Here is a 26302-nt window from a genome sequence, read left to right as displayed (position 1 = left end):
CCCCCCCAGCCCTGCGGCAGCTCCTCGCCCCCCCTCCGTCCTTAGGCTCCCCCCCCCCGTGGCAGCTCCCCCCGCCAGGAGCCGTGCGGCAGCTCCCCACCCCAGCTCACCTCTGCTCCGCCTCCTCCCCGAGCACGCAGCCCCCGCTCTAATTCTCCTCCCCTCCCAGGCTTGCGGCCCCAAACAGCTGATTGGCGCCGCAAGCCTGGGAGGCGGGAGAAGTGGAGCGGCTGCTGCACTGGGAGAGGGAGTCTGAGACACACATGTCAGCGCGCCGCCGGCAGCCCAGCCCAGGAACAGTGTAAAAAAAAATTGAGGGCACCGCTTTTTGGCGCCCCCAAATCTTGGCGCCCTAGGCAACCGCCTAGTTTGCCTTAATGGTAGCACCGGCCCTGCCCTGAAGGGCACCAGACATTACTGGTAGCTTTCAGCAACAATCCTTGCAGCCCCGTGCTGGGCCCCTCTAATAGCCCTGCTCTCTGGCTGTGCAAATTCAGCCTCCAGGTGTTGAACCGCCGAGTTCCAGGCCTTAGTGAATCTTTCACCCGTCCCAAATATTATGGAGAGTACAGCACATGCATATAACTGCGGGGATACTGTGTTCGGCCAAGTCCAGCTGCAGGAAGGGCCTAGTGGGTGCAAGGGGCGTAGGGGAAGTGGCCCAGGGAAGTGGACAGACGAGGGGAGAGGAGGAGGACAGCAAGGCTGCTGCCAGGGGGGTCCCTGGGCCGGGACCCAGAGTAGAGTGTGGGCCTGGGTCCCCCCCTTCCCCCCTTGCAGTACACCCAGCCATCGGCCGTGGGGAGCGGCTATCACGGACTATGCCAGATCCCTGACAAGAGGGATTAGACTTTGGGGTGTGTGTTTGGACACGGTGGCTGGGGCGTAGAAAGACTGCTGATCACACACACACACACACGGAAGGGGGTGTGGATGGACTGATGGGCACTGCTGGAGGGCAGTGGTTCTGAAGAGGATGCCTCGAGCTGGAGAGCAACGTGGGCTCAGACGCCAACCAGGGGCGAGACAGCGGGCGGGACACCACCAGGAGAGGGCGCTCCACTGGACTGAGCTAATTCCCAGAAACAACCAGCAGGAGGCACTGCGTGGTGAGTACCAGCCCTGTCACAGACTCCTAGAGGGAGAAGCGTGGGGACCAGGTGCCCTCACAAGGGGGGGAGCTGAAGTCAAACCCAGGAGGTGGGGAAGGGCCTTGGTTCAGAGCTGCCCCTGGGAAGGGACTGAACTATTGTGTGATGGGCTGAGACCAGGAGGCCCAGTGGGAGAACCTGGAGAAGACACTGGCTGGGACTGGCCCTTGCGGCTGAGACGGGGCCAGCAGAGGGGTGTGAGAGGAGCCGTCCCCTGCCATTCCCCATCTGGGCAGGTGGGGCTGCCCTAGAGATAAGGATGTATGTGTAGAGGAGAGTTAGGTGCTTGATGATGGGATCTGCAAAAACCAGCACAGAGTGCAGAGGTGCCTCACCTACTTCCTAGGGCAGCGGTGGGCAAACTTTTTGGCCTGAGGGCTACATTGGCATTGCGAAACTTTGCAGGGCTGGGTAGGGAAGGCTGTGCCTCCCCAAACAGCCTGACACCTGCCCCCTATCCACCCCCTCCCACTTCCTAGCCCCCTAACTGCCACTACCCCATCCATCCTCCCAACCCCTATCTACCCCTCCTCCCCCAGGGACTCCCACGCCTATCCAACCACCCCCTGCTTCCTGTCTCCTGACTTCCCCCTGGAACCCCCCATTCCTCTTACCATGCCACTCAGAGCAGCAAGACGGGCAGACACGCCGCCTGGCCGGAGCCTCCAAGCACGTGAGGCTGCAGGGTGGGGGGACAGCAGGGGAGGGGCCGGGGGCTAGCCTCGCCAGCCAGGAGCTCAAGGGAGGGGCAGGAAGGTCCCTCAGGCTGGATGTGGCCTGTGGGCCATAGTTTGCCCACCTCTGCCCTAGGAAATGCTGAGGAGAGGTTTCAGAGGGGTAGCCATGTTAGTCTATATCAGTAAAAACAACAAGGAGTTCTTGTGGCACCTTAGAGACTAACAAATGCATTTGGGCATAAGATTTCATGGGCTAAAATCCACTTCATCAGATGCATGGAGTGAAAAATACAGTAGCAGGTATAAACACACAGCACATGAAAAAATGAGACTTGCCTTACCAAGTGGGGGAGGGGTCAGTGCTAATGAGGCCAATTCAATTAGGGTGGATGTGGCCCATTCCCAACAGTTGACAAGAAGGGGTGAATATCAACAGAGGGGAAACTATCTTTTTGTAGTGACCCAGCCACTCCCAGTCTTTATTCAGGCCCAATTTGATGGTGTTAATTTTGCGGATTAATTCCAGTTCTGCAGTATCTCCTTGAAGTCTGTTCTTGAAGTTTTTTTGTTGAAGAATTGCCACTTTTAAGTCTGTTATTGAGTGTCCAGGGGGATTGAAGTGTTCTCCTACTGGTTTTTGAATGTTGCAATTCTTGATGTCTGATTTGTGTCCATTTATTCTTTTGCGTAGAGACTGTCCGGTTTGGCCAATGCACATGGCAGATGTGCATTGCTGGCACAGGATGGCATATATCACATTGGTAGATGTGCAGGTGAACAAGCCCTTGATGGTGTGGCTGATGTGATCAGGTCCTATGATAGTATCCCTTGAATAGATATGCGGACAGAGTTGGCAACGGGGTTTGTTGCAGGGGTTGGTTCCTGGGTTACTGTTTCTGTTGTGTGGTGTGTAGTTGCTGGTGAGTATTTGCTTCCGGTTGGGGGGCTGTCTCTAAGCAAGGACTGTTCTGTCTCCAACCTGTTAAAGGGAGTTAGGGGCGCAACCGCAGTTGGGATTCACAGCCCTCTGCTGAAGTTAGGTGCCTCAGCTGTTACTTAATCCCCCCTCCTCACATTCCCCAAAACCAGTTGTGCCAGAGAAGGAGTTGGTGGTGCTTCCCTTAACTGTTAGCATAGCGGTTAGAGCACTTGCCTGGGATGTGGTAGAGCCAGTTCTATTCCCTTCCCTCCCCCTGCCTGATGTGGGAACAGGGATTTGATGTTGCAGACACCCCTGTTCTCTTTCAGGCCTAATGGGTATTAACTTAGTCATGGTGGAACAGTTTGAATGGGATAGACTGAAAGACCCCTCCCCCAAATACCCCATAGCCTGGTGCTTAGGGCATTTACGAGGACAGTAATTCATAGTTTGAAAAGTGACCTAGGAGACAGAAACAATGTACTTATCATGAGGTGTAAGTGAGTTAGGAGCCCAAGAAATTTGGGGGAAATTACCCTCAGTCTGTTCACATGGGCAAGTGCTCTCTGGAGGGACTAAACACTCCAGTGTTAGCAAGAGACCTGGAGTCCCTCACTGGGGGTTTTTGAGTTGCTGTAGATGTGGTTTGTGTCACTGTGTCCCTAGCACAGTAATACGTGGCTGTGTCATTGGTTCTCAGGCTGCCCAGCTGAAGATAGGCCGTGCTTATGGAGGTGTCCCTGGTGATGGTGAATCGCCCCTGGAAGGCCTGGGCATAGTGGGTGCCTCCATTGTTGGGATTGCTAAGTCCTATCCACTGCAGTCCTTTCCCGGGCACCTGCCGTAACCACTCAATGTCGTAGCTGGTAAAAGTGTAGCCGGCGGTTTTACACGTCAGCTTCACAGACTCTCCAGGCTTCTTGATTTGTGCCCCAGACTGGGTCAGCTGGATCTGGGAGCTGGCACCTGTAAATAAACCACAAAAACACAGTTAATTCCATCTTTTCCTTCTGTTGCCCTTCTCATGACACTATCTGATCTGCTTGTGTGTAATAACGAATTTATCCATGCCACACTGCTAGGAAGTATAATTATCCCCATTTTACAGATGGGAAACTGAGGCACACAATCAGCCTGAGATTTTTCAAAGCTCCCTAAGGCATTTTGACACCTAGTTCCCATTAAAGATTAATGAAATTTCAGTATCAATATCCTCTTTATGGCTTTAAAATTCCATCCAGTGTGATTTGTTCAAATCTATAGGATTTAGAATCCAGAATTCCTGAATTAACCTCCTCCATCTTAGCTTTAAAACTATCTTTCCTGTCCTAGCCCAGCTGTCCTAACCAGACACCTGTAGGTTTATCCATTCACCTGAAAAAGTTGCCAAAAAGAAGAACCCCAGACAGATCATTTTCATTCTCTGCAAAAACCTGGTGGGCTGCAAAGCAGTAACCCTTCCTCTGCTGACAGCTCTTCGGTGAGGGTCGCCTGCTCGCCTTCATCACTCAGTTTTCCTACTTCATTTGCATGTGGGTGTTGCTAAATCATTTGACTAAACCTCAGCTTCGTCCACCGTTACAAATAACTGACCTCAGAGTTTAGAAGGACACAGTCATGAAGGATGCCAGAGTATGTTAATGAAATTTGGGCCCCAATCTAGGGAAACACTGAAGCCACTTTAACATCAGTGGGACTTCAGTGTGAGCTTAAAGATAATCGATAAACTCAGATGTTAAGATGCCCAAAACTGGGTTATCAAAATGTAACACCCAGTGGATATGAATCTAAAATAACAGAATCAGTGAATGTATAAACACTGGCACCCTTCACTGGTGAAATACATATGTGAGGTGTGATCTCCAAACCCTCCACAGAGCACTGGGTAACCCATTCCCAAAGGGTCAAACCCTCACTTTGAACATTCCAGCCTTCACTGCAGAGGGTGATCATTCCTTGTGTTTATTCCCAGGTTGAAAGCAAGACAGGAGAAGTAATTCTTCCACTCTACACTGCACTGATAAGGCCTCAACTGGAGTATTGTGTCCAGTTCTGGGTGGCACATTTCAGGAAAGATGTGGATAAACAGGAGAAAGTCCAGAGAAGAGCAACAAAAATGATTAACGGTCTACAAAACATGGCCTATGTTGGAAGATTGAAAGAATTGGGTTTGTTTTGTCTGGAAAAGAGAAGACAGAGAGGGGACGTGATAACTGTTTACTAATATATAAAAGGTTGTTAGGAGGAGGAGGGAGAAAAAATATTCTCCTTAACCTGTGATAGGACAAGAAGCAAAGCGATTAAACTGCAGCAAGGGAGGTTTAGGTTGGACATTAGGAAAAACTTCCTAACTGTCAGGGTGGTTAAGCACTGGAATAAATTGCCTAGGGAGGTTGTGGGATCTCCATCACTGGAGATTTTTAAGAGCACGTTAGACAAACACTTGTCAGGGCTGGTCTAGATAATACTGAGTCCTGCCATGTGTGCAGGGGACTGGGCATGATGGCCTCTCTTCCAGGTGTGTGTGTGTGTGTGTGTGTGTGTGTGTGTGTGTGTGTGTGTGTGTTTGGAGTAGAAAAAGGGGTGAGAAAAGCTCTGATCATGGCCGTGTCTGAAGTGGAGCAATTCCAGGGTGAATCATTAAAACCCGTGTAGAAATGCAATGGGCTTGCAAATATTTATAATCCAGAGCCCCACATTGCCCCCCTCCCCACCTCCACCACCACCCGTCTGTCTGATGCGCCCGTCACCGTGTTATTTGGGGTCTGTGTCTCACAGTGCCCGTCAGGCGGTGAACTCTTTGTGTTGCTGCTTTTGTCTGATCCGGACTGGCTTTATGGTTGATGGATCCACAGTAATTGTATTTGTGTGTCTGTTTGTGTGTTCGTTTATATGTGTTTATGCGTGTACCTGTTCATATGTGTGTGTTTGTGGGTGTATATAGATGGATGCGTTTATTTGTTTATGTCTTTCCACTTGCTTTTTTGTGTGTGTTTAGTGGTGTATTTGCTTTGGAGCGATTGTATATATTAATCTGGTTGTATGTGTGTTTGCACGTTTCCTCGGTGTGTGTACTTCTGTGTTTTTGTGTAGCAGTGATTGTTTGAATGTGCTTGTGTGTGTGTGTGTGGGGGGGTATTTTTCTGTATGCAGCACAGCTCTGTTTTGTCTGTGTGTCTGGAATAGAAAAAAAGGGAAGAGAATAATCTTTCTAACACAGTGTCTGATGCTCAGAGGAATTCCAGCGTGAGTGAATTAAACCAATGATGAAATTATGCCGGTCTGCAGCTATTTATAGCCGGGGAGAGTTTCCCTGGGCTGCTCTCATCACCTGTCCCTGGCAGTCGGGGCTGGTAGCGCCCTCAGCAGGGACACGTTGCGCTGTTACTGCAGGGGAAGGTTTTTGTCTGAGCTCAGATTCACTTCCCCTCACTGTGTCTCTGGCGCAATAATACACGGCGGTGTCCTCCGCTCTCAGGCTGGTCATTTGCAGGTAGAAGTTGGTGCTGTCCTTGGAGGCTGTGAATCGGCCCTGGACGGAGGAGGCGTAGTGCTTGCTTCCCTCATTGTAATACAGCACCAGCCACTCCAGCCCCTTTCCCGGCTCCTGTCTGATCCAGCCCATCCAGTAGCTGCTAAGAGTGAACCCGCTGGTGGCACATTGCAGTTTATGGGACTCTCCGGGCTTCTTCAGCGCTGGCCCCGACTGGGTCAGAACCACCTGCGAGCGGGCCCCTGGGGGAGAAGGGAAATGGGAGACTGTAAATAAAGCTCAGTCACCGTAGGAAACCAGTCATTAGTCCCGGGTTCAAGGAGCGAATGAAAACAACCAGGGAACAGTGGGAGAACCAGCCACACTGGACACTTTGTACACCAGTCGGGGTGAGACGACAGAAGAGAGACGTGTCCCACACCACATCGATAGCAGCAGCAATAATACCAGATACCCGGCCCCTCCTGTGTATTAATGGGGGATCAATTACCTTCCAGAGCCGCTACGAAGAAAACCAAATGGAGCCAAAGTGTCATTTCCCTGGGTGTTGTTTGGGGCAAGTTGTGCAGGCGACTGGCGGTTCACAGACCCAGGGGCTGCGGATTGTCTCTCCGGGTGCAGCCTGGGCAGAGATAGAGACAGATTTAAACAGGAACCTGGCCCCTTATTTGCATATCCCACCTCTTATAAGAGACACAAACTCCCTCCCTGAGTGATGTGAATTATTCGCAATAGGGCTCAGGCAAAGAGAGTCAGACTGTGTCTTGCCGTGTGTTTGTGCAGCGCCTGACACAGTGCGAGGAGCTCTGGAGTATACTTGTGCGTAAGAAAGAAATTACCTTGAATTACCTGACATCTGTGGAGGAGAATATAACGCTTAGTGCAGAGTTTATTGTATTCACTGAAATACATAGGCTTTGGATCAGAGCCTGAGAGAGAAGAATATTTCCTAGAAAACTGGGCAGATGCAGAAGACCTTGTCTTGGAGCGGGACGCCCAGAGGTGTGTGAAAGCAATACTCTCTTTGCAGACTATGTGGATACTGTAGCTGTAGGCAACTATTTTCAAAAGGGACTAAATTAGTTAGTAGCTCAACTTCCAAACAGTTTCAATATGATCTGGGCCCCTAACTCCACGAGGCCCCATTGCAAATCCCACCTGGAGTTATCATACTGCATAGTTCCTTCTCCAAATGGCAAGAACATAAGAATATAGGAATGGCCAGACTGGGTCAGACCAAAGGTCTATCTAGCCCAGTGTCCTGTCTTCTGACAGTGGCCAATGCCAGGTGCCCCAGAGAGAATGAACACAACAGGGAATTATCAAGTGATACATCCCCTGTCGCCCATTCCCAGCTTCTGGCAAACAGAGGCTAGGGACACGATCCCTGCCCATCCTGGCTAACAGCCATTGATGGACCTATCCTCCATGAATTTATCTAGTTCTTTTTTGAACCTTCTTATAGTCTTGGACTTCACAACATCCTCTGGCAAGGAGTTCCACAAGTTGACTGTATTGTGTGAAGAAATACTTCCTTGTGTTTGATTTAAACCTGCTGCTTATTAATTTCATTTGATGATCCCTAGTTCATGTGTTACCAGAAGGAGTAGATGACACTTCCTTATGTACTTTCTCCACATCGATCTTCTGTTGATTTTTAAATAAGTGTTTGATAAATGTCACTTTCAAGCATCTAGCGATTCCCTTACACGGGGCTTTTCCAAGGATAGCAGAGCAGAAAGCTGTCCTACTCCGACTGGTTCCAGTGAGGTTTGGTGGGCGCCCTTAGACCCATTTGTAAAGAATACTGTTTTCTTTGTATTGGCTCCCCAATAATCCCGCAAGGACACAGGACAGGGATAAGCAGTTCTAGTATAATCTACATATTCAGCTGGACTATCCAATGGGATCAATCACTGCGCGTGCTCCGCCTCTCTCCCCCACACAGTGATACCGGGCGGTGTCCCAGGCTGGCCATCTGCCGATACAGCAGGTTGTTGGGATTGCCCCGGAGATGGGTTTCAGAGGGGTAGCGTGTTAGTCTGTTTCAGCTAAAACAATGAGGAGTCCTTGTGGCACCTTAGAGACTAACCCTTTTCTTTCTGTCTTTCTTTCCCTGGAGATGGTGAATCAGCCTGTCACTGAATCACGGTACAACACCTATCCCCACCACAACTTCTATAAGCGACCCATTCCACTCCCTTCCCGGGATCTGACGGGCCCAGTTCATATCATATTCAGTGAAGGTGAACCCGGAGGCTTTGCAGGAGAGGCGGAGATTGTCTCTGGCTTTTTCTCACTCCCTCCAGATTCCTCCAGCTGACGTGGCGACCGGACACCTGGGAATAAAGAGAGGCTTATAAATGGCATCAGGAGCTACCAGATAGAATCATAGAATATCAAGGTTGGAAGGGACCTCAGGAGGTCATCTAGTCCAACCCCCCTGCTCAAAGCAGGACCAATCCCCAGACAGACTTTTGTCCCAGATCCCTAAATGACCCCTTAAGGATTGAACTCACAACCCTGGGTTAGTCCAATGCTCAAACCACTGAGTGATCCAATCCCCTGTCCCTGCAACACACGTGAGAGGAAAGAAAACCTTTCAAAGCCTCAAGGATGAACACTAAATGCAGCCAAAGTCTCATTTTCCCTGGTGCTGGAGGGGAAAGATCTCAGGGGACTGGCTGGTTTCTGCATAGACCCAGGGGCTGCGGATTGTCTCTCCAGGTGCAGCCGGGGAAAACTATTTAAATAAGAAACTCTCATCCCTATTTGCATATCCCACTCCTTAAAAGAGCCAGAAACTTGTTCTGTGAATGGAATAAATGTCCTGTCCTCTGCATCCATGCACCCAAAACAAGAAGAGTTATCTTGTTTTACTGATTCATACAATATTACTCACCAGTAATATGTGCCATCCATACGCGCTATAAAGATTTAATTTTGAACTAAAGTGAAAATGCATCAAACCAGCCTTCAAACAGTATTACTGTGTGGTCTAGAACCAGATGCGTTAAAAGAAGCAGCGATCAGAAGGCTGGAGGCGGTAGAGATGAGATTTCTTTGGAAGATGTCCGGTGTAACGTGTAATGATTTTCAGACAAATGGAGAATTTGGAAGGAGTAGAGGATGTGAAATCAGGGTGAAGGATTAGTTGCAATGAAAAAGACTAAGCTGATGGTGACACTGTAGAACAAGACAAACAGATGATTGGATACCAATAGGGCAAATGTTATGAGAGTCAGTCAGACCTAGAGGCAGAGCACGTGGGCAGCAATGGATGGTGACACTGCGCTGCTACCTGCAAAGATGTTTAGGGCTAATAAGAAGCTGAAGAAGAAACTCAATAATCTTTATCCTTTAAGTAACTGAATAGGACATAATTTAATTTTAATGCACTGCTGACCTCTGCAGTTCATTGGGAAGATTGCACCCCCTTCCAAATCAGTTGTTGTCCAGACCACACTAGCTTTCTGCTCACTGTGGGATTCTCGAACAATAATAGAGGGCGGTGTCCTCAGGTCTCAGGCTGCTCAGTTGCAAATACGCCATTTTTGGGTGATTGTTCTGGAGATGGTGAAGCGTCCCTTGAAGGGCTGTGCGTAGTTGATGGTAGTTGAAGTTGGGTGTATTTCCCCGATCCACTCCAGTCCCTTCCCAGGGGCCTGTCTAACCCAGCTATCCAGTAGCTGCTGAGGGTGACCCCGGTGGGTTTGCAGGAAAGGCAAAGAGAGTCTCTGGGCTTTTGCACATAAACCTGGGGGTCCAAGGGCTGGATCTGCGATGGGGACCTGGGAATAGAAAGATATTATAAATCATATTAATAGTAATAGCGATAATAGACTGCTCCCTTGCCCCGCCAGTGCTTCCCAGGGGAGAAGAGACCTTCCAGAGATGATACAATGACCAGTAAATGGAGGCAACGTCTCATTTTCCCAGGTGCTGGAGGGGAAAGTTCTCAGGGGACTGGCTGGTCACTGCACAGACCCAGGGGCTGTGGATTGTTTCTCCAAGTGAAGCCTGGGCAGAGAGAGGGAGAGATTTAGAAGGAAGTGTCACCCCTATCTGCTTATCCCACTCCTTATAAGACACACAAACTCCTTCCCTGAGCGATTACATTTTTTGCCCTCCGATTCCAAGGGATGGGCGAAGAATGTGTGTAACATTCGGACCCAAACCCCCCTGAACTGAGAAGGGACGTGGCCTTGACTGCCAGTGACATCGGATCAGCTCCTCCATGGGGAGCAAATATAGAATCCTGGGCTCTTGAATCTGACAGACAAAGGGTATCACAGGAACCAACGGCTGGAAGTTGAAGCTAGACACATTCAGACTGGAAACAGTGCAAATATCTAAGTGAGAATAATTGGCCATTGGACCAACTCACCAATGATCCTGGTGTGTTCTCCATCACTGACCATTTTTAAACCAAAACTGCACGTTTTTTCCCTAGAAGATCTGCCTGAGGGATTATTTTCGGGGAAGTTCTCTGGCCTGTGGAGGTCCGATTAGATGTTCACAATGGTCCATTCTGACCTCGGAATCCATGAATCCATGAGCAACCAGTCACCTGGATAATGGGGCCGACCTCCCTGTAAAGCGCTTGGAGATCTAAGAGGAAGTGGTGATGGTGTTTCCCAGTCGCTTGTCTCTGACAGCAGCAATCAGTGTCATCTGCTTCCGAAAATGGAGCACTACGTCCCCTAGTGGGCAGTTCTATGATAACTGGCCCAGGGAGTGAGAGAGTTTCCACTTTCCCCTAGTTGTAGGTCGCCTTATGCTGTGGAGTTAGTTCCCATAGATTTACAGCATGAGGCTCCGGCCACAAAAGTGTTGGGAAGGACATAGAGGGGATGGTCAGTTAAGAGGAGATTTTCAGAGGCACAAAAGGGGGACTGAGTGTCATTGAAAGTCAGTGTTAATTGGCTACTTTAACTTGTGTTTGTCCCACTGAAAATCACCCTTTGAATCTCTCAGTGCCTCAGTTCTTCAGCTGTGATATGGGAATAATGCTTCCCTACCTTAAAATTCACTAATGGTGGTGAAACACTGAGATACTGCAGGAATCAGGACCCTCAAAGTCCTTACCTTGATCTACTTCAGGGATCGGCAACCTTTGGCACACGGCCCATCAGGGAAATCCGCTGGCAGCCAGAACGGTTTGTTTACCTGCAGTGTCTGCAGGTTCGGCCAATCATGGGTCCCACTGGCCACGGTTCACCGCTCCAGGCCAATGGGGACTGAGGGAAGCGGTGGCCAGCAGATCCCTCCTGCAGCCAGGTGGGTCCCATTGATTGAAATGGTAGTTTGGGTGTCAAATCTCAGCCAAAAGAATCATTAGCATACAGACGTGCAGATTGTGATTTCCAAAGGTGCAGAGAAAAACCAACAGGACTTGTACTGCCGAGGCAGTTGGATGTTTCTGAAAATCCCACACCAAGTCCCATTTGGTTTTATTTGGATTTTGGTGCCTAATTCCCTTAATGTCCATTGACAATTCCGTCCATTGTCTGCTCTGAGAAGTGTGAAATTTCAGTGAAGGATCCTGTCTATTTGCCTCTGATGTCCTTTTACTGGGCTAGACCGTGTATCCTCTACTCATGTCGAAACACTTACACCAATAGTCCCCTGAATACCTAAGGGGTTTAGGAACCATCACTAGGTACTCACCTGCCCACTACAGAAGTGGTGGGGAAATAAAGATGGAGTTTCACCTGCCCCTTGAGTTTCCAGGGCTCAGTGAGATTCAAGTCTTTGTCCCTCTGAGGTGTCCGAGTTTTTTGTAAGAAGGGAAGCCCCAGCCTGTGACCCCAGAGTCAGTGCGATCTGTCTCGGAGCTGCCTCTCTGCACTGGGGCAGCACACAGGGACCTGGGGTTCTTTTCAGCCCCCTTCCTCCTGCACTCTGCCCTCCCCCCTTAGCACTCCCTGGGTACCTCCACCCTTTCCCCAGAGCTCGCTCTCCGCCCACAGACGGAGTTAAAGGCACCTGTGTTTGGTGGGTCCTTCGGCTCCTCTCACTCCCAGCGAGGTTCGCTAACAGGTTCGAATAGCCGGGTTCCCTTCCCTCCCGGAGCTGTGGGGGAAGGCAGGGGGACAACGCCCTGGTAACGGGTCCAATCCTGTGCCACACACACGTTTCCTACAGCTTCTTCCTGGCACACCAGCTTCTCCAAGGGCTGTGATTGGTCTGTTCCCCTTCTCCTCCAGTTATAATTCACTGTGTCCCGGGAACAGTCATATCCTGAAAAGTGATTTAGGCACTTAAGGTTCTAAAACCCATTAGCTTTCACCGATCCTAAGTCACTTGGGGAAAATTCCCCAGAGTCTGTTCACAGGGGTAACCATTCCCCGGGGTGGCTGAGGGCTGCAGTGTTAGCAGGAGACCGCGGTTCTCTCACGGAGGGTTTTTGAATGGCTGTAGATGTGGTTTGTGTCACTGTGTGTCTCTAGCACAGTAATACGTGGCTGTGTCATCGGTTCTCAGGCTGCCCAGCTGTAGATAGGTCGTGCTTATGGAGGTGTCCCTGGTGATGGTGAATCGCCCCTGGAAGGTCTGGGCATAGCCAGTGTCACCACTATTGGGATTGATATATCCGATCCACTCCAGTGCTTTCCCGGGAGCCTGCCGTACCCAGTGCATGTAATAGCTGGTAAAGGTGTAGCCGGAGGTTTTACACGTCACCCTCACAGACTCTCCAGGCTTCTTGATTTCTGCCCCGGACTGGGTCAGCTGGATCTGGGAGCTGACACCTGTCAATAAATAAGAAGAAAGAAAATACACTTGATTTCCCTCTTTTCCGCTCTCCATTTCCTTGATTTTTCCAGGTCCTTCCATTGCCCCCCATCCCTGCACCCCGGGCAGAATTCTCTGAGCTGCTTGTGTACTTATGAATTTATCCCCACAACACCCTGCTGAGGTAGGGATGTGCTGTTATCCCCATTTTACCGATAGAAAACTGAGTCACAAAGAGATTCAGCCTGGGATTGTCCAAGATGCCTAAGAGATTTTGTCACCTACTTTGCGGTAAAACCAATAATTTGGCATCCAGATCCCTTAGGTACCTTTTCACTTTAAATGACCAGTTTCAAGTCACATGTGAAAGGAACAGGATTCGAAATCACAATTCTACAGTCACAGTCTTTTATCTTAACTATAAAGCCGTCCTGTGCTACACCTGCTGTCCTAACTAGCTGCCAGTAAGTTACTCCACTTACCTGAGAACGCTGCCAAAAAGACAAGGAACCCCAGACGTGTCATTTTAATTCTACCCAACCACCTTGTGTGGTGTAACAACACCAACTGTCTGGCTGCCAGGCAGATTTTCAGTGAGTATCAATCGCTCTCCTTTATCAGGAAGTTTTCCTACTTCATTTGCATATGGTCATTGCTAAAGCATTTGAATAAACCTCAGCTGCACCAACCTTGGCAAATAAATGACCTCAGAACCGAGACTGACAGACTGATGGGGAGTCACTAGGTCACTGCAATGGAATTTATGCCCCAATTCAGGAAAGCACAAGTGTGTTGATATCAAGGGGACCAAATTAATATAATTTGGGGCCCAATCCAGGAAAACACTAAAGCCACTTTGACATCAGGGGGACCTCAGTGTGAGCTTACAGATACTGGTAAACTTGTGTGTTAAGGCATCTAATCATGGGTTACCAAAGTGTAGCACCCAGTGTATATGAAACCGAAATAACCCAGAATCAGGTACGTCCAGACTATCCGCCATATCGCGCTCCCCATCGACTCCCGAACTCCTCTGGAGCGAGCGGCGGTAGTGGAGTTGACGGGGGAGCCGTGGCCATCGATCCCGTGCCGTGAGGACCCAAGGTAAATTGATCTAAGATACTTCGACTTCAGCTACGCTATTCACATAGCTGAAGTTGCGAATCTTAGATCGATCTCCCCCCCCCACCCAGTGTAGACCAGCCAGTGAATGTATAAACACTAGCACCCTTCACTGGTGTAATATGGATGTGAGCTGTGATTTCCAAAACCTCCGAGGAGCGCTGGGTACTCAATTCCTGCTGACTGGAAAGGGATTTGGGTGGGCAAACCCTCACTTTGAACATTCCAGCCTTCGGGGCTGAGAACCGTAATTCCTTGTGCCGGGCAACCAGACAGTTGTTGTTTACATTTCCCAAGTTTAGTCTTTGGGAAGAAATGGTTCATAATCTAACATGAAACTTTGCTGCCCCTATGTGGGTCTGTCTCTTTGATAAACAGAAAAACAATTCCCCCTCTTCTTCTTGGTCATTTTTGTCCCCCGTAAGCCTGGAGGGGTGTTCTTTATTATCTGATTTGGTTTTAGAACTGTTTTGAGGGGTTTTCACTGAACTGCAGAAAGTCCATCCGTCTGCCTAGTCACAAGAAATCTCTCTCTGAAGCACCTTTCACTGCTGTTATCTGGAAGCTTGCTGCACTAAGAAGGACGGGTGTGAAGTCAATTAGAAGGTTTGATAGGGACAGTCTGTGAGCAGGTGTTATGATGTTATAGGTACGTGTTATCCACAAACAGGAGGTGAGACTAAATGCTTGTAATGTCCTGACCTGGCCCTCAGTTGAATGAATCAAGGGAGTTCTCTTCAAAGTAATCAGTATGTAGGCATGTCTCTCTCTGTGTGTCCTATGAATTAACAGAAAAACAAAGCAATGTCAAGTGTTACCAAGCATGTCCTCTTGTCTTGTAGTTGGGCACTCAGGCTAAGAATTTAAAAGCCACCAATGTGAGCTGGAATCCCAAATTGTTCATCTAACTCTTTTAGTCATCTTGGAAAAAAAATCTTACTCCTAACTGTGATCCAGTGACAGCCTTTCTCTGCACCGCCCCAGAGGTTATTGCATGGCTATGAGTGGATTTCTTCTCATCGTGTGCCTCTCGCACAGTAATAGCGGGCGGTGTCTTCAGTCTTCAGGCCGGTCAGTTGCAAATACATCAGGTTGTTGGGATTGTCCCTGATGGCGAATCGCCCTTTGACTGAGTCTGTATAGTAGATTTCTCCCAAATTATAGTTAATCCAGGCAAACCACTGCAGCCCTTTCCCGGGAGCCTGACACACCCAGCTCATCCAGGAGCTGCTGAAAGTGAATCCAGAGGCTTTGCAGGAGAGTTTTAGGGACTCTCCTGGTTTTCTGAGTCCATCCCCAGACTCCACCAGCTCCACATCACACCGGACAGCTGTGAACACAAACCATACCAGTAATGTACCCAATGCATAGTACAATATAGAATGTAAGTGTTTATTGATATAACTCTAGGGAACAGGAACACACCTGAGAGAGTAAATAGCAAGAGAAGAGATCTCCATACGGAGAACATGATGATGAATGAAGAAAACTAGACCCAGGGGCTGCAGAAAGGGGTGCAGTTTGGGAAGTGTCTCTAGGCACCTTGGCTTTATACAGAAGGCTTCCTCCCTATATTTGCACGATTCATTTGCAGAGTATAAAGAGCAACTGGATGGGCTTGTGGTAAAAGCACTAGACTCAGGGCTGGTCTATACACACACTTGTTTTCCTGAAAGTTTATTTGTTGAATTCACACTTTTGCAAACTAACTTTGAAAATAGAACACAAATTAAAAATTAGACTAAGGGTATCCATGCACTGCCTGGCACTTCAACCTCCAAAGTTTAACATCAGTGTAGTGATGTGGGTGAAAGTTCATGGCAAAGGGATCATTTGCAATGGGAAGTCACTTGGGAGCATAGGACAGGGTGAGGGTGACAAACTGATAAAAATTCTCTGGCCTGTGTCATGCAGGAGTCTAGACTATATGTCCTGAAATCTGACTCTCAGAAAGTGACCTAAAGGAGATAGGAACACAGATTTCATTTTTTTTTTCTGTTTTACTGCAATTTGGACACCGAAATCTCAGGTCATCTACCAATCCCGGCCTTTATTTATTGGGCCTGGCTATTAAAAATATTGAGGAAAATGAAGAAGCAGATAGGTGCTTAGTGGGATTTTTAAGAGCACAAAGTCACCTAACGTCTATTGAAATCTTTGGGCGTTAGGCACCCAGCTGATTCTGAAAGTCCCACAAGGTGCCCAAAGACCAGAGTGTTCAAGGGATTTAGGCTGAGATTTTTCAAGGTGTCCGGCACTGCTGCGTTCAGGATTTAGGATCCTGCATCTCATTTTCAAATACCGAGATACTAGGGCCCTAGCGCCACAGTTTGCCACCTGTACCAAGGAGATATCGCCTCACAGGGTTCAGGGATAGAAAGATAAATTGATATTTGAGGTGCTGCGATATTGGGTTGATAGAGTCTCTATAATGATCCAGATAGAAAAAATGAACTTGAGGCTGAGCTCAGACTGGTGAATTTCCACCTGTCGTGTCACTGCTAGAAAAGGTTTCAGGCTCATATTGTTTGTGTTACAATAGCACCAAGACCTATTGGGGTTTCCACCAAGGTGTCTAACTCCCATTGGAATAAGTGAGGACCAGGTGATAGGGGCCTACTGTGATTTTTCAAAGGTGTCTGTCTGCACATTTAGGTGCCTAAATACCTTTAAAAATCTGGCCCTAAATTCACATTGGGCATCTAAATAAGCAAATGTCTTCAGAACTGCTTGAGCACAAAACGGCTCTAGTGTAAATCCATGGAAGCTGGTGGAGTCAATTATACGTCTAAATGAAGATTTAGCGTTGGGATGTTCAAAGTGGTGTAAGGCATTTAGGAACCTAACTCTCAGCGACTTTTAGTGGGATTTAGGTGCATAAGTCCCCTAGGCTCCTTTGGAAAAATATCAGCCCTAGGGTGTGATTTTTCAAAGCTGCATATGGTGATAATTGGTCAACCACCTCTAATTCATTTTAATGGCAGTTGTGCTTCCAAATTTTTGTCAAAATCAAAATCTTAATTCTTGGCCCCAATATCTGACAGTCTTTGCCATAATGTCCTGGTTTTGCATAAACTAAACTTTAAAAAAGGAAGGAAAATGCAGACCTGAAAAGATTTCTGAAAGGCAAAAACAGAATAATAGGAATCGTTTGGCAGATTGGGATATACTCCTTTAACAGCTCAGATACACCTTTCTGGAGAATGACTTGGGTACCAATTTTCTCCGTGAATATTCCTCTTTGCTTCCCTTTTAATAGGCTGGCTTGTCACTGGATTTGCATAGACCACTTCAATTAGGTTTCAAGCACCCTCCGAACTACAAATACAAGCCAATAAGGACTGTCCGTGTAGCAGTAAAAAGAATACAGGGAACATGGAAAGTAGGGGGGTGAATGGGATTCACTATCAAACTCTAGGCTTGTGGGGTGGGCAAAAACCCGTTAACTTCAGGAGTGCTCTGTCCGCTGTGGGAAGCCTGCAGGGCTAGGAGAGGATGTGGTCAATGCGAGGGGGTTTCCTCGGTGTGAATTCTGCCGCAGAACAAAAACAGGTGTGAATTGTATCGCTGTGAAACAGAGCAGCCCTACCCCCTTTTCTAGTCCTTTGCCTCCCTCTGGTGTCCATTTAAAGCCAACAGTCATGTCAATGGGCATGGAAAGGTTCACACATGCTCCTTTCCTATCTCTCTGCTGCAGAGAGGGGGGCAATAGCTGAATAACAAGCTGTGTAAGGGCACACTGTGATTGAGCTTTGAATTCAGATGAATCCTGTCTTGGTTGGGTCTACCCTAGGGCTTGAGAGATGGGGAATGTGTTCCCTGTTCAACCCCCAACTCGGTGACCCTGGGGCTCTGTGCCTCGGTTTGCCCATGTATAAAATGGGGATAGTAGAATTGCCCTACTTCCCAGGGCTGTTGAGAGGCTGACTGCACTCACGGCTGTGCGGCGCTCAGACACTACAGTGATGCGGGACAGATAAACAGCCCAGCCTGCAAAAGCCCCTCAGAACAGTCACTCTCTCTAGTGGGTTTGCATGGAGTTGTGCAGGTTTAACTGAAGGTGGGATTTTAAACGGGGTTAGTTGAACCATTGCAAAAGGGTTAATAAACCCTCTGCCACCCCTCTGATTTCACTTTAAAGCAGGCTTGTTCTGGTTTGGTTTATGTTCAGCCCTGGAGGTCTTCAGATCCAACCTGGATGCCTCTCTGGAAGATGTGCCTAAGGGCAGGTCTTCACTACAGGGGGGGTCGATTTAAGATACGCAAATTCAGCTACGCGAATAGCGTAGCTGAATTCGACGTATCACAGCCGACTTACCCCGCTGTAGGGAAGGCGGCAAAATCGACCTCCGCGGCTTCCCTTCGACGGCGCTTACTCCCACCTCCGCTGGTGGAGTGAGAGCGTCAATTCGGGGATCGATTGTTGCGTCCCGACGGGAAACGATAAATCGATCCCCAAGAGGTCGATTTCTACCCACCGATTCAGGCGGGTAGTGTAGACCTAGCCACAGTCAAAGACAAGCTGTTGGGTTAAATAACTAGGTTATGCAGGAGGTGAGACTAGATTGTTTAATGGTCCTTTCAGGCCTTAACTTATTAAACTGATGTAGAATGTTCTATGTAGCATTTCCTTCGTCCTCTATAAACAATGTGTGAGTGGGACCGCACTAAAGTGTGATCTTTCCATCCTTAGCACTAACGAACTTGGGGGGTGGGGGGGATGCCCCAGAAAAGCTGGTGTGTGAGATTTGGTATTGTAGTTACGTGGAAAGGTTTGCACTATAGTCAGTGGCGTAGCCAGGTTCTAAAATCAGGGGGCGCGAACACATAAAAAAAGGCACCACCCGACATATCAAATTACTAATTACATCCACTCCCTCCCACTTCCGGGTCCCTGACTGCCCCCCTCAGAACCTCCAACACCCCCCCCTTGTCCCCTGACTGCCCCCCTCCTGGGATCCCTGTCCCTAACTGCCCCTCAGGACCCCACACCCTACCTAAGCCTCCCTGCTCCTTGTCCCCTGACTGCCTCCTCCTGAGACCCCCCCCCCCCCTCCCCCCCCCCCCCCCCCCGGACCCTATCTTCTACCTGTCCCCTGACTGCCCTGACCCTTATCCACACCCCCGCCCCCAGACAGACCCCTGGGACTCCCACGCCTGACAGGACCCCTGATATACACCAAGACACACCCCATAATCCAAAGGGGGGGCGAGGGACCACGCACAGCTCCTGCCATTGAGGGTACATGGGCAGCTGCTTCTGCCCTAGCACCAGGCTTTAGTGTTAAGCCAGAAGCCTTTGCCAGCAGGCAGAGGGTTATTGCTAGAGTCTGGCACAAACAGACCTAGCAGAGAACACGACAATAGCCTGGGCCCCAGGGGGGGTAGCAAGTGGGGCAATTTGCCCGGGGCCCTGCAGGGGCCCCGTGACCCCTGGCCCAGCTGTGGTCCAGGTCTTCGGCGGCGGGGGCCCTTCAGTGCTGCTGAAGACGCGGAGCGACTGAAGGGCCCCCACCGCCGAAATGCCGCCGAAGACCCGGACCGCCACCGGGTGAGTACAAGCGCCGCACTCCCCCGCTTTGCCCCAGGCCCCCTGAATCCTCTGGGAGCCCTGACAATCGCGCTGCCTCTGCCATCCCAGCTCAGAGCCCAGCAACAAGAGAGGCAGAGCCGTGCTTCATACAGTGCATGGGGTGGGGAGGGAGCACAGACAGAGGGACGGGGCACGGAGAAAGTGAGGAGGAAGGAGAAGCCAGGAGGCTGTGTCTCTGGAGGGAAGGCCTGCGGGAGGGGCGTTCAGCTGCAGCGTGTTAATGGGACCCTGGCAAACACAAGGGAAAGAAGCAGGGAAGGGATTGTGTGGGCAGAGGACACAGGTGGGGCTACTCACTCAGTCACCTGTGGGGCTCTGTGGCATCAGGTAGCAGGGCCCAGGAAATGAAAATCTCTTAACCACACAGGATTGTTAACTGCTCCCAAATCCTTCTGTGCATGGCTGCAAGCTTAGAAGAGCTCAAGCTGTGAGATGCACGAACTTTCTCCATAAATCTCTCCCGTGCGGGGCCTCAAGCAGCTTTGCCTGGTAGTACCCAGATGAAAAGCCCAGCAGAGAAAGCTTGCAACTTTCCCAGCTCTTTCAGCGGTGTTTGGGGCCTTTAATCACTCGGGATGCATCGTCCAGCCCCTCTCCACACCCCCACCCCCAGAAAGTCCCCCCCAACCATCCCTGCTCCCTGACGGCCCCCCGGACTCCCCTTACCACCATGCAGATCGAGCCACATGCTGCCAGCGCCCAGCCCTCCCCCGCAGCGTGCTGAGGCGGGGGAGCGGCGAGGGGGGTCTGGCTGCTGGAGGACCAATGGGAGCAGCTCAACTTGGCCCAGGCGGCCAATCAGCAGTGCCGCACTCTGCATGGGGGGGAAGGGGAGGGGAGTGGGAAAAAATTCAGGATCTTTCCAACTAAGGTGCCATGTGCTCAGTGGGGAGTGGCCGCTCCCCCTGCTCCCCCCCAGCTACGCTATGGACTATAGGGAGGCAATGCAACTGCATCAAGCCAGGGCCGGCTCTAGGTTTTTTGCCGCTCAAGCAAAAAAAAATTTGGCTAACCCCCCCCCCCCCCCCCCGCTTTTTTTTTGGCTTTTACACGTTTGCACTTTGCAATGTTGTTGTTGTTGTTTTGTTTGTTTGACTGGGTGCGGTACTGATGCAGCATTGGGCAACGACTGCATCGGAATCTGCTTGAGCCGGGTGTATCTGCCTGAATTTCTTATTGAGACAGAGGAGCTGAAACGCCCCATGGGCCACTAGAGCGCCGGAGTAACTCGTGGCCTGGGATATGTGCGCAGGGGAAATACAGACTAGAGAGGGACATTTCCAGAGGCTTAAATCCCCGCGTGCTTTGCTGCCCCGTGTCACGCCTGGGTCTCTTGAGGGAAGGCTGCGGGGTTGTGCAGCCGCGGTCGGAGGCTGAGCGAGAGCCCTCAACAGGGGACAGTTATCTCCTGAGACAGCCCTGGGCTTTCCTGGGCACGCTCCGTAGTTCAGTCTTACTAGGAGCTGGGCTGCTGCTTCCGAGCGCTTTCTGCTCCTTTCCCTCCTTTCAAATGAGCCTGACGTTCCCCAGATCATTACCTGACATGGGTGAGGAGCGCGCTGGAGAATTGCCTGCTGTCCGACGGGGGCTAATCCCGACACGGCCACTGGATCAGAGGTCGGGTCATTAGCTTTAAAAAGTTGTGCCTGAATGAAAGGATTTCTGCCGGCTCAGATTCGTTCCCAAGGGGGCGGAGGAGGGAGAGAAGAAGGGGGAAGCCGGGCTAACCCTTGAAGGGATATTTCATGGCACTCTCTCCCAGGGCGTCTCCCTGAGCCCCACCGGCTGTACGGCAGCACAGGGTTACCTGGCTGGCAGCACTGACGGTGTTATTGGCCGCTCGGGGCTTCCTTCCCGGCCCTAGCAAGTTCTCAGCAGCTTTCTCGTTGTTCCTTAGGGGACTCGGGCTGCAGGGCTTTAGGAACATGAAGTCGCTCTTGGCGGACTCCGGGATCAGGCAGACTTTGGCGCAGTAGCCCAGAGGGCCACTGCCCGCCACATCCAGGCAGTTGGTGGGCACTTTGTTGCCCGGGGAGAGCTGGGGCTTGATGCATTAACCACTGGTGTATACAGCCTCTCTCTTTTTTCCTGAGTCTATCTGAGGTCTATCTATAGACTGACGTCTATCGCTCACTGTCCGTCTGTTTTTGTTTAGTTTAAAAAACAAATAAACCTGAAACATTCTGGCTTCATCTTTATATGGAGCAGGATTTTTTGTTAAATCCTGAAAATATTCATGTGATGGCAAAACAATGTCCTGCGCCGCTCTGCTGTCGATATTAAGGAGTACGTCATTTGGACGAGGCTGTTTTGAGTCACTGTGCACACACACACACTGGTCACTGAATGGAAGGCTTGGAGGGGCGGGGGTCAAATCCAATCCAGCAGACAGGAGAACCCGTCCCGTCAGCGTAGTTCGTGTCTACACTGAAGCACTACAGCTGCACAGCTACAATGTTTTAAGGGTACACAAGCCTTGGTGGAAGAGTGGAAGAACCGCAGGGCTCTAGCCCAAGAGACGAAGGCACAGGGCCGGTAACCTGGAGGGTTTGCACCCCGAGGACATGTCGTCTTTGCTGTGACAAAAGAAAAGGGGTGTATTCTTAACGCTAACATAGCAATGGAGACACAGCAGCTCAGCTTGAGTTGAAGCCTATAGGTTTAATCAGCTTGTACCTCGGCCTTGGACTTGAGCTGCTAAGCCGTGTTGCTGTGTCTTTGCTGTTATTTGAACCCAAGTTAGCTGACTGAGATAATAACACACTTTATTTTTTAAAAGTTCAGTGAAGACATAACCCAGAGACTGAGAGGGGTCAAAAGTGCAGATTGCCCTGAAAACTGATTTTATTATTATTCATTACAGGCAAAGGGGAGCAGAGTGAGAATTTCCCAACCAACGATGCATGTCGGAAACCAAACCTTAGTGACTCAGTTTATCCTCCGTGGGTTCCCTATGTCCCTAGAGCTGCAGACCTCTCTCTTCATGGTGGTTCTGCTCATGTATATACTCACCATCATCAGCAACGTTCTTATCATTGTTATTGTTATCCGTGACCCTCGTCTCCACACTCCCATGTATTTCTTCCTGGGGAACCTCTCCTTCCTTGAGATCTGGTACATCACCACGCTGGTGCCAAAGATCCTGGCTAATTTCTTGGCCCAGAAGAGGTCCATCTCCCTCCGATACTGCTTGACACAAGCCTTTTTTCACTTCTTCCTGGGTGCCACCGAGTTTTTCCTGCTGGCCGCCATGTCCTTTGACCGATACTTAGCTGTCTGTGATCCCTTGCATTATGGGGCTGACATGAGCAATGGGCTCTGCCTCCAGTTAGCCTTGGGGTCGTGGTTGGGTGGCTTCTTGAGTGTCTTCCTGCAGACCATCCTGGTTTGCCAACTCCCCTTCCGTGGCCCAAACCTCATTAACCACTTCTACTGTGATGTGGCCCCATTGCTGAAGTTGGCTTGTGCCGACACTCGCTTCATAGAGCAGGTAGTGTTTGCAGTGGCTGCCTTAGTTCTCTTGAGCTCCTTCTCCTTCACCACAATATCGTATGTTTTCATCATATCGGCCGTATTGCAGATCCCTTCCAACAGTGGGAGGCAGAGGGCATTTTCCACCTGTGCCTCCCATCTCACGGTGGTCTCCATACTGCACGGGACCATCATCTTCATGTACGTGAGGCCAAAAGTGAACTCCTCACTGGAGCTGAACAAGGTGGTTTCAGTGCTGAACACGGTCATCACTCCTCTCCTGAACCCGTTTATCTACACGCTGAGGAACAAGGAAGTCAAAGAGGCCTTGAAAAAAGCAGTGTGTACAAAAAAGTGCTTGACGAAGAATGAGAAGGCAAGATGCTCAGCTGGTATAAACTAGTTTCGCTTCATTGGACTCAATGGAGCCAGACCACAAGCGATGTAAATCATAGATTCCGAGGCCAGAAGGGACTTTTGTCATCATTTAATCTGACCCCTTGTATAACTCAGGCCGGAGAATTTCTGCAAAATAATTCCCATAGCAGATGATTTAGACAAATATCCAATCTTGATTTAAAAATTGTCATTGATGGTGAATCCACCAAGACCCTTGGCAAATTGTTCTAATGGCTAATTATGCTCATGGTTAAACACGTATGCCTTATTTCTTCTTCTTGTTTCAACTCAAGAGATAGCCTCTCCACCCTCAAGGATACCTGAAAGAGACTTGGAAGGTGGTAAGGTCATAGGAATAGCCAGCATGGATTTGTAAAGAACAAATCATGTCAAACCTATCTGATAGCTTTCTTTGATAGGATAACGAGTCTTGTGGATAAGGGAGAAGCGGTGGATGTGGTATACCTAGACTTTAGTAAGGCATTTGATACAGTCTCGTATGATATTCTTATCTATAAACTAGGCAAATACAACTTAGATGGGGCTACTATAAGGTGGGTGCATAACTGGCTGGATAACCGTACTCAGAGAGTAGTTATTAATGGTAGTAGCTATCTCTCCCATCCTGCCTAATGCTGGCTACCCACTGCAGCCCGTTCCCAGGTATCTAATCTCCCTGTTTCCTCATCAGGTCCCAATCCCAGTTTCTTTGTCAACCCGTCTTCCCCACTCAACTCCCAACCCCAATCTCTCCCCTCAGCTCTCAGATCCAGTCTCCTTTCCAAAATGGTCCCAGTCTCTCTCCCCTACCCCCAACTTTCCAGCCCCAGCTCTGCCCCCAACTCCCAGGCCCTGTTTCTATTCCCACCCATCCCAGTCCCAGTCTCCATGTCCCTGTCTACTGCACTCCCTCGGCCATGGCCTTGATCTTCTCCCCCACGCATTTGACTCACATGGCATCCTCCTCCAGTGGTGTCTGAGCCTTGTGGGAGGTGTGAGGGATATCCATGAGAGCACAGGAGAGATGGGCTTCCTGCTGTCCGTTCTGGTGCCGGACCGGAGTTGGAACAGATTGTTAATCATAAGGAGTAAACACATGTTTTGGGAGACCACTGAAAATGAAGTGAGCAAGTGAGGGTTAGATTGTTATGGCCGTCAAACAACCCCCCAACCTCCTGAAAATCATCGTCAGAAGCACGTTCACACGGATCAGGACACACCAACTCAAAGCAGCACCATACTCTGCCAGAACAACAGGTGCGAAACCTTCAGCCATATCTCCACTGCAACAATGATCAATGTTCCCCACAACGTACCTTTTGAGATTCATGGGTGCTACACACAACTTGTGGTGTACCTCATCCAGTGCAGAAAATATCCAGACAACAACACTGTGGGTGAAACCAGACAATCACGATGCTCTCGGCTGAACTCAGACAGAAAAATGGACAAAATCCATAAGTGAACACTTTTCACAATGTAATCAATCCAATTCCAATCTGTCAGTACTCACCCTTCCAAAGGCAAAACTGGGAACTTAAATTCATAACTCTGCTAGACACTAAATATCATGGACTCCACAGAGACACTGGTCTTATGGCTCATTATAACAATTTGTAACACACCCCACTGCCTGATGATCCTTAATTTCCCACTCAAATTTAAGTGGTCTCCTATAGCATGTGTAAATCCCTTAGGCTTAAAAACCTGTCCCAACTTGTATTTAGCTCAGACGCTCTGCTTTCCTTCCCCAGACCTGAAGAAGAGCTCTGTGAAGCTCAAAAGCTTGTCCCTTCAACCGACAGAAGTTGGTCCAAAAAAAGATATTGCCTCACCCATCTTGTCTCTCTCATATCCTGGGACCAACATGGCTACAACACCACTGCAAACTGGCAGACAGAGAGATAAGGCACGGAATAGAACTCGCTCGCAAAACCCATAATAGTAGCTAGCATCCTCATTTCATTCAAACAAAATGCAAAGTTTGATCTAATTAAAGAGCAAGACTGACTAGATGATCCAGTCATGCCAAGTGCTAACTAGAGCTGCCTGGAAAAACAAGGACACATTTGGACAAAATTGCTGGGGAGTGGGGGGGGGAGGGGGAATGTTTCCTCTTGTTAATTGAAAAATGTTTTGATGGAACTTTTTTTCAACCCCTCTGGTGCTCAGCCCTTCCTAAAAGGTGACAAGCGAGTGAAGAACCAGGCCATATGTCTGTCGAGCATTGAACAAAGGGTAAAGTTATGGACTTCCTGCTCCGCACATCTCCCATGCTCCACTGCAGCAGCTCAGCCACAGGGAGAGACCACAGTGCACCATGGGAGATGTAGTCTGGCCAGCGAGGAAGGCCCATGGAGGAGAATGAAACATGTGGGACTTGGAATTGCAGTTCCTGTGGGATACAGCAGCAGCTCTGACAGACACAGAGGTCAATGTCACGAAACATTCAGTTTGGGGTCAACAAATGGAAATGTAACATTTTGATTCCAGAATGTAGAAATTCTTTAAAGTTCACATATCAGTTGTGGATTGTTGTTGTTGTTTTTTTGAGGGGGGGGCATAGAACGTGGGAGTTAACATCTTGTTCTGTGTAAAGTTTTCATATATCAATTTAACTATAGTGCCTTCACTTGAGTTCCTCTTGATTTTGCACCAGCATAAGTGAGAATAAATTTGGATCCACTGATTTCATTAGTTACTCCTAATTCAAAGTGTGTTGTGTGAGCGGAGCACCAAGCC

The 26302-nt window shown here is 49.4% G+C and overlaps 1 protein-coding gene, 1 pseudogene and 1 gene segment (V, D, J or C); 1 reads left to right on the top strand and 2 right to left on the bottom strand.

Annotated features, from left to right (window-relative positions):
• Positions 1-13549, bottom strand: part of LOC117885481 — a 14996-nt gene extending 1447 nt beyond the window's left edge. The window contains 2 exon segments of the V gene segment in view: positions 3364-3713; positions 13458-13549. Coding sequence covers positions 3364-3713; positions 13458-13500 — 393 coding nt within the window.
• On the bottom strand, positions 11839-13050 carry LOC117885742 (annotated as a pseudogene).
• Positions 13550-22577: 9028 nt separating the features above from the next.
• LOC117885747 (olfactory receptor 6X1-like) lies at positions 22578-23564 on the top strand. Its single transcript, XM_034787170.1, has one exon. It carries the CDS (start codon positions 22590-22592, stop codon positions 23562-23564), a length of 975 nt encoding a protein of 324 aa, XP_034643061.1. The 5' UTR covers positions 22578-22589.
• The last annotated feature ends 2738 nt before the right edge of the window (positions 23565-26302 follow it).

The sequence above is a fragment of the Trachemys scripta genome, chromosome 12 (genome assembly GCF_013100865.1).
Source record: "Trachemys scripta elegans isolate TJP31775 chromosome 12, CAS_Tse_1.0, whole genome shotgun sequence".
NCBI lineage: Eukaryota > Metazoa > Chordata > Testudines > Emydidae > Trachemys > Trachemys scripta.
Note: the sequence above shows the minus strand (reverse complement) of the source record. Positions and strands in the feature narration are given on the sequence as shown.

Bases quoted from the DNA above. Each gene is read 5' to 3' on its own strand.
- LOC117885747 (XM_034787170.1), top strand. From the start codon at position 22,590: ATGCATGTCGGAAACCAAACCTTAGTGACTCAGTTTATCCTCCGTGGG.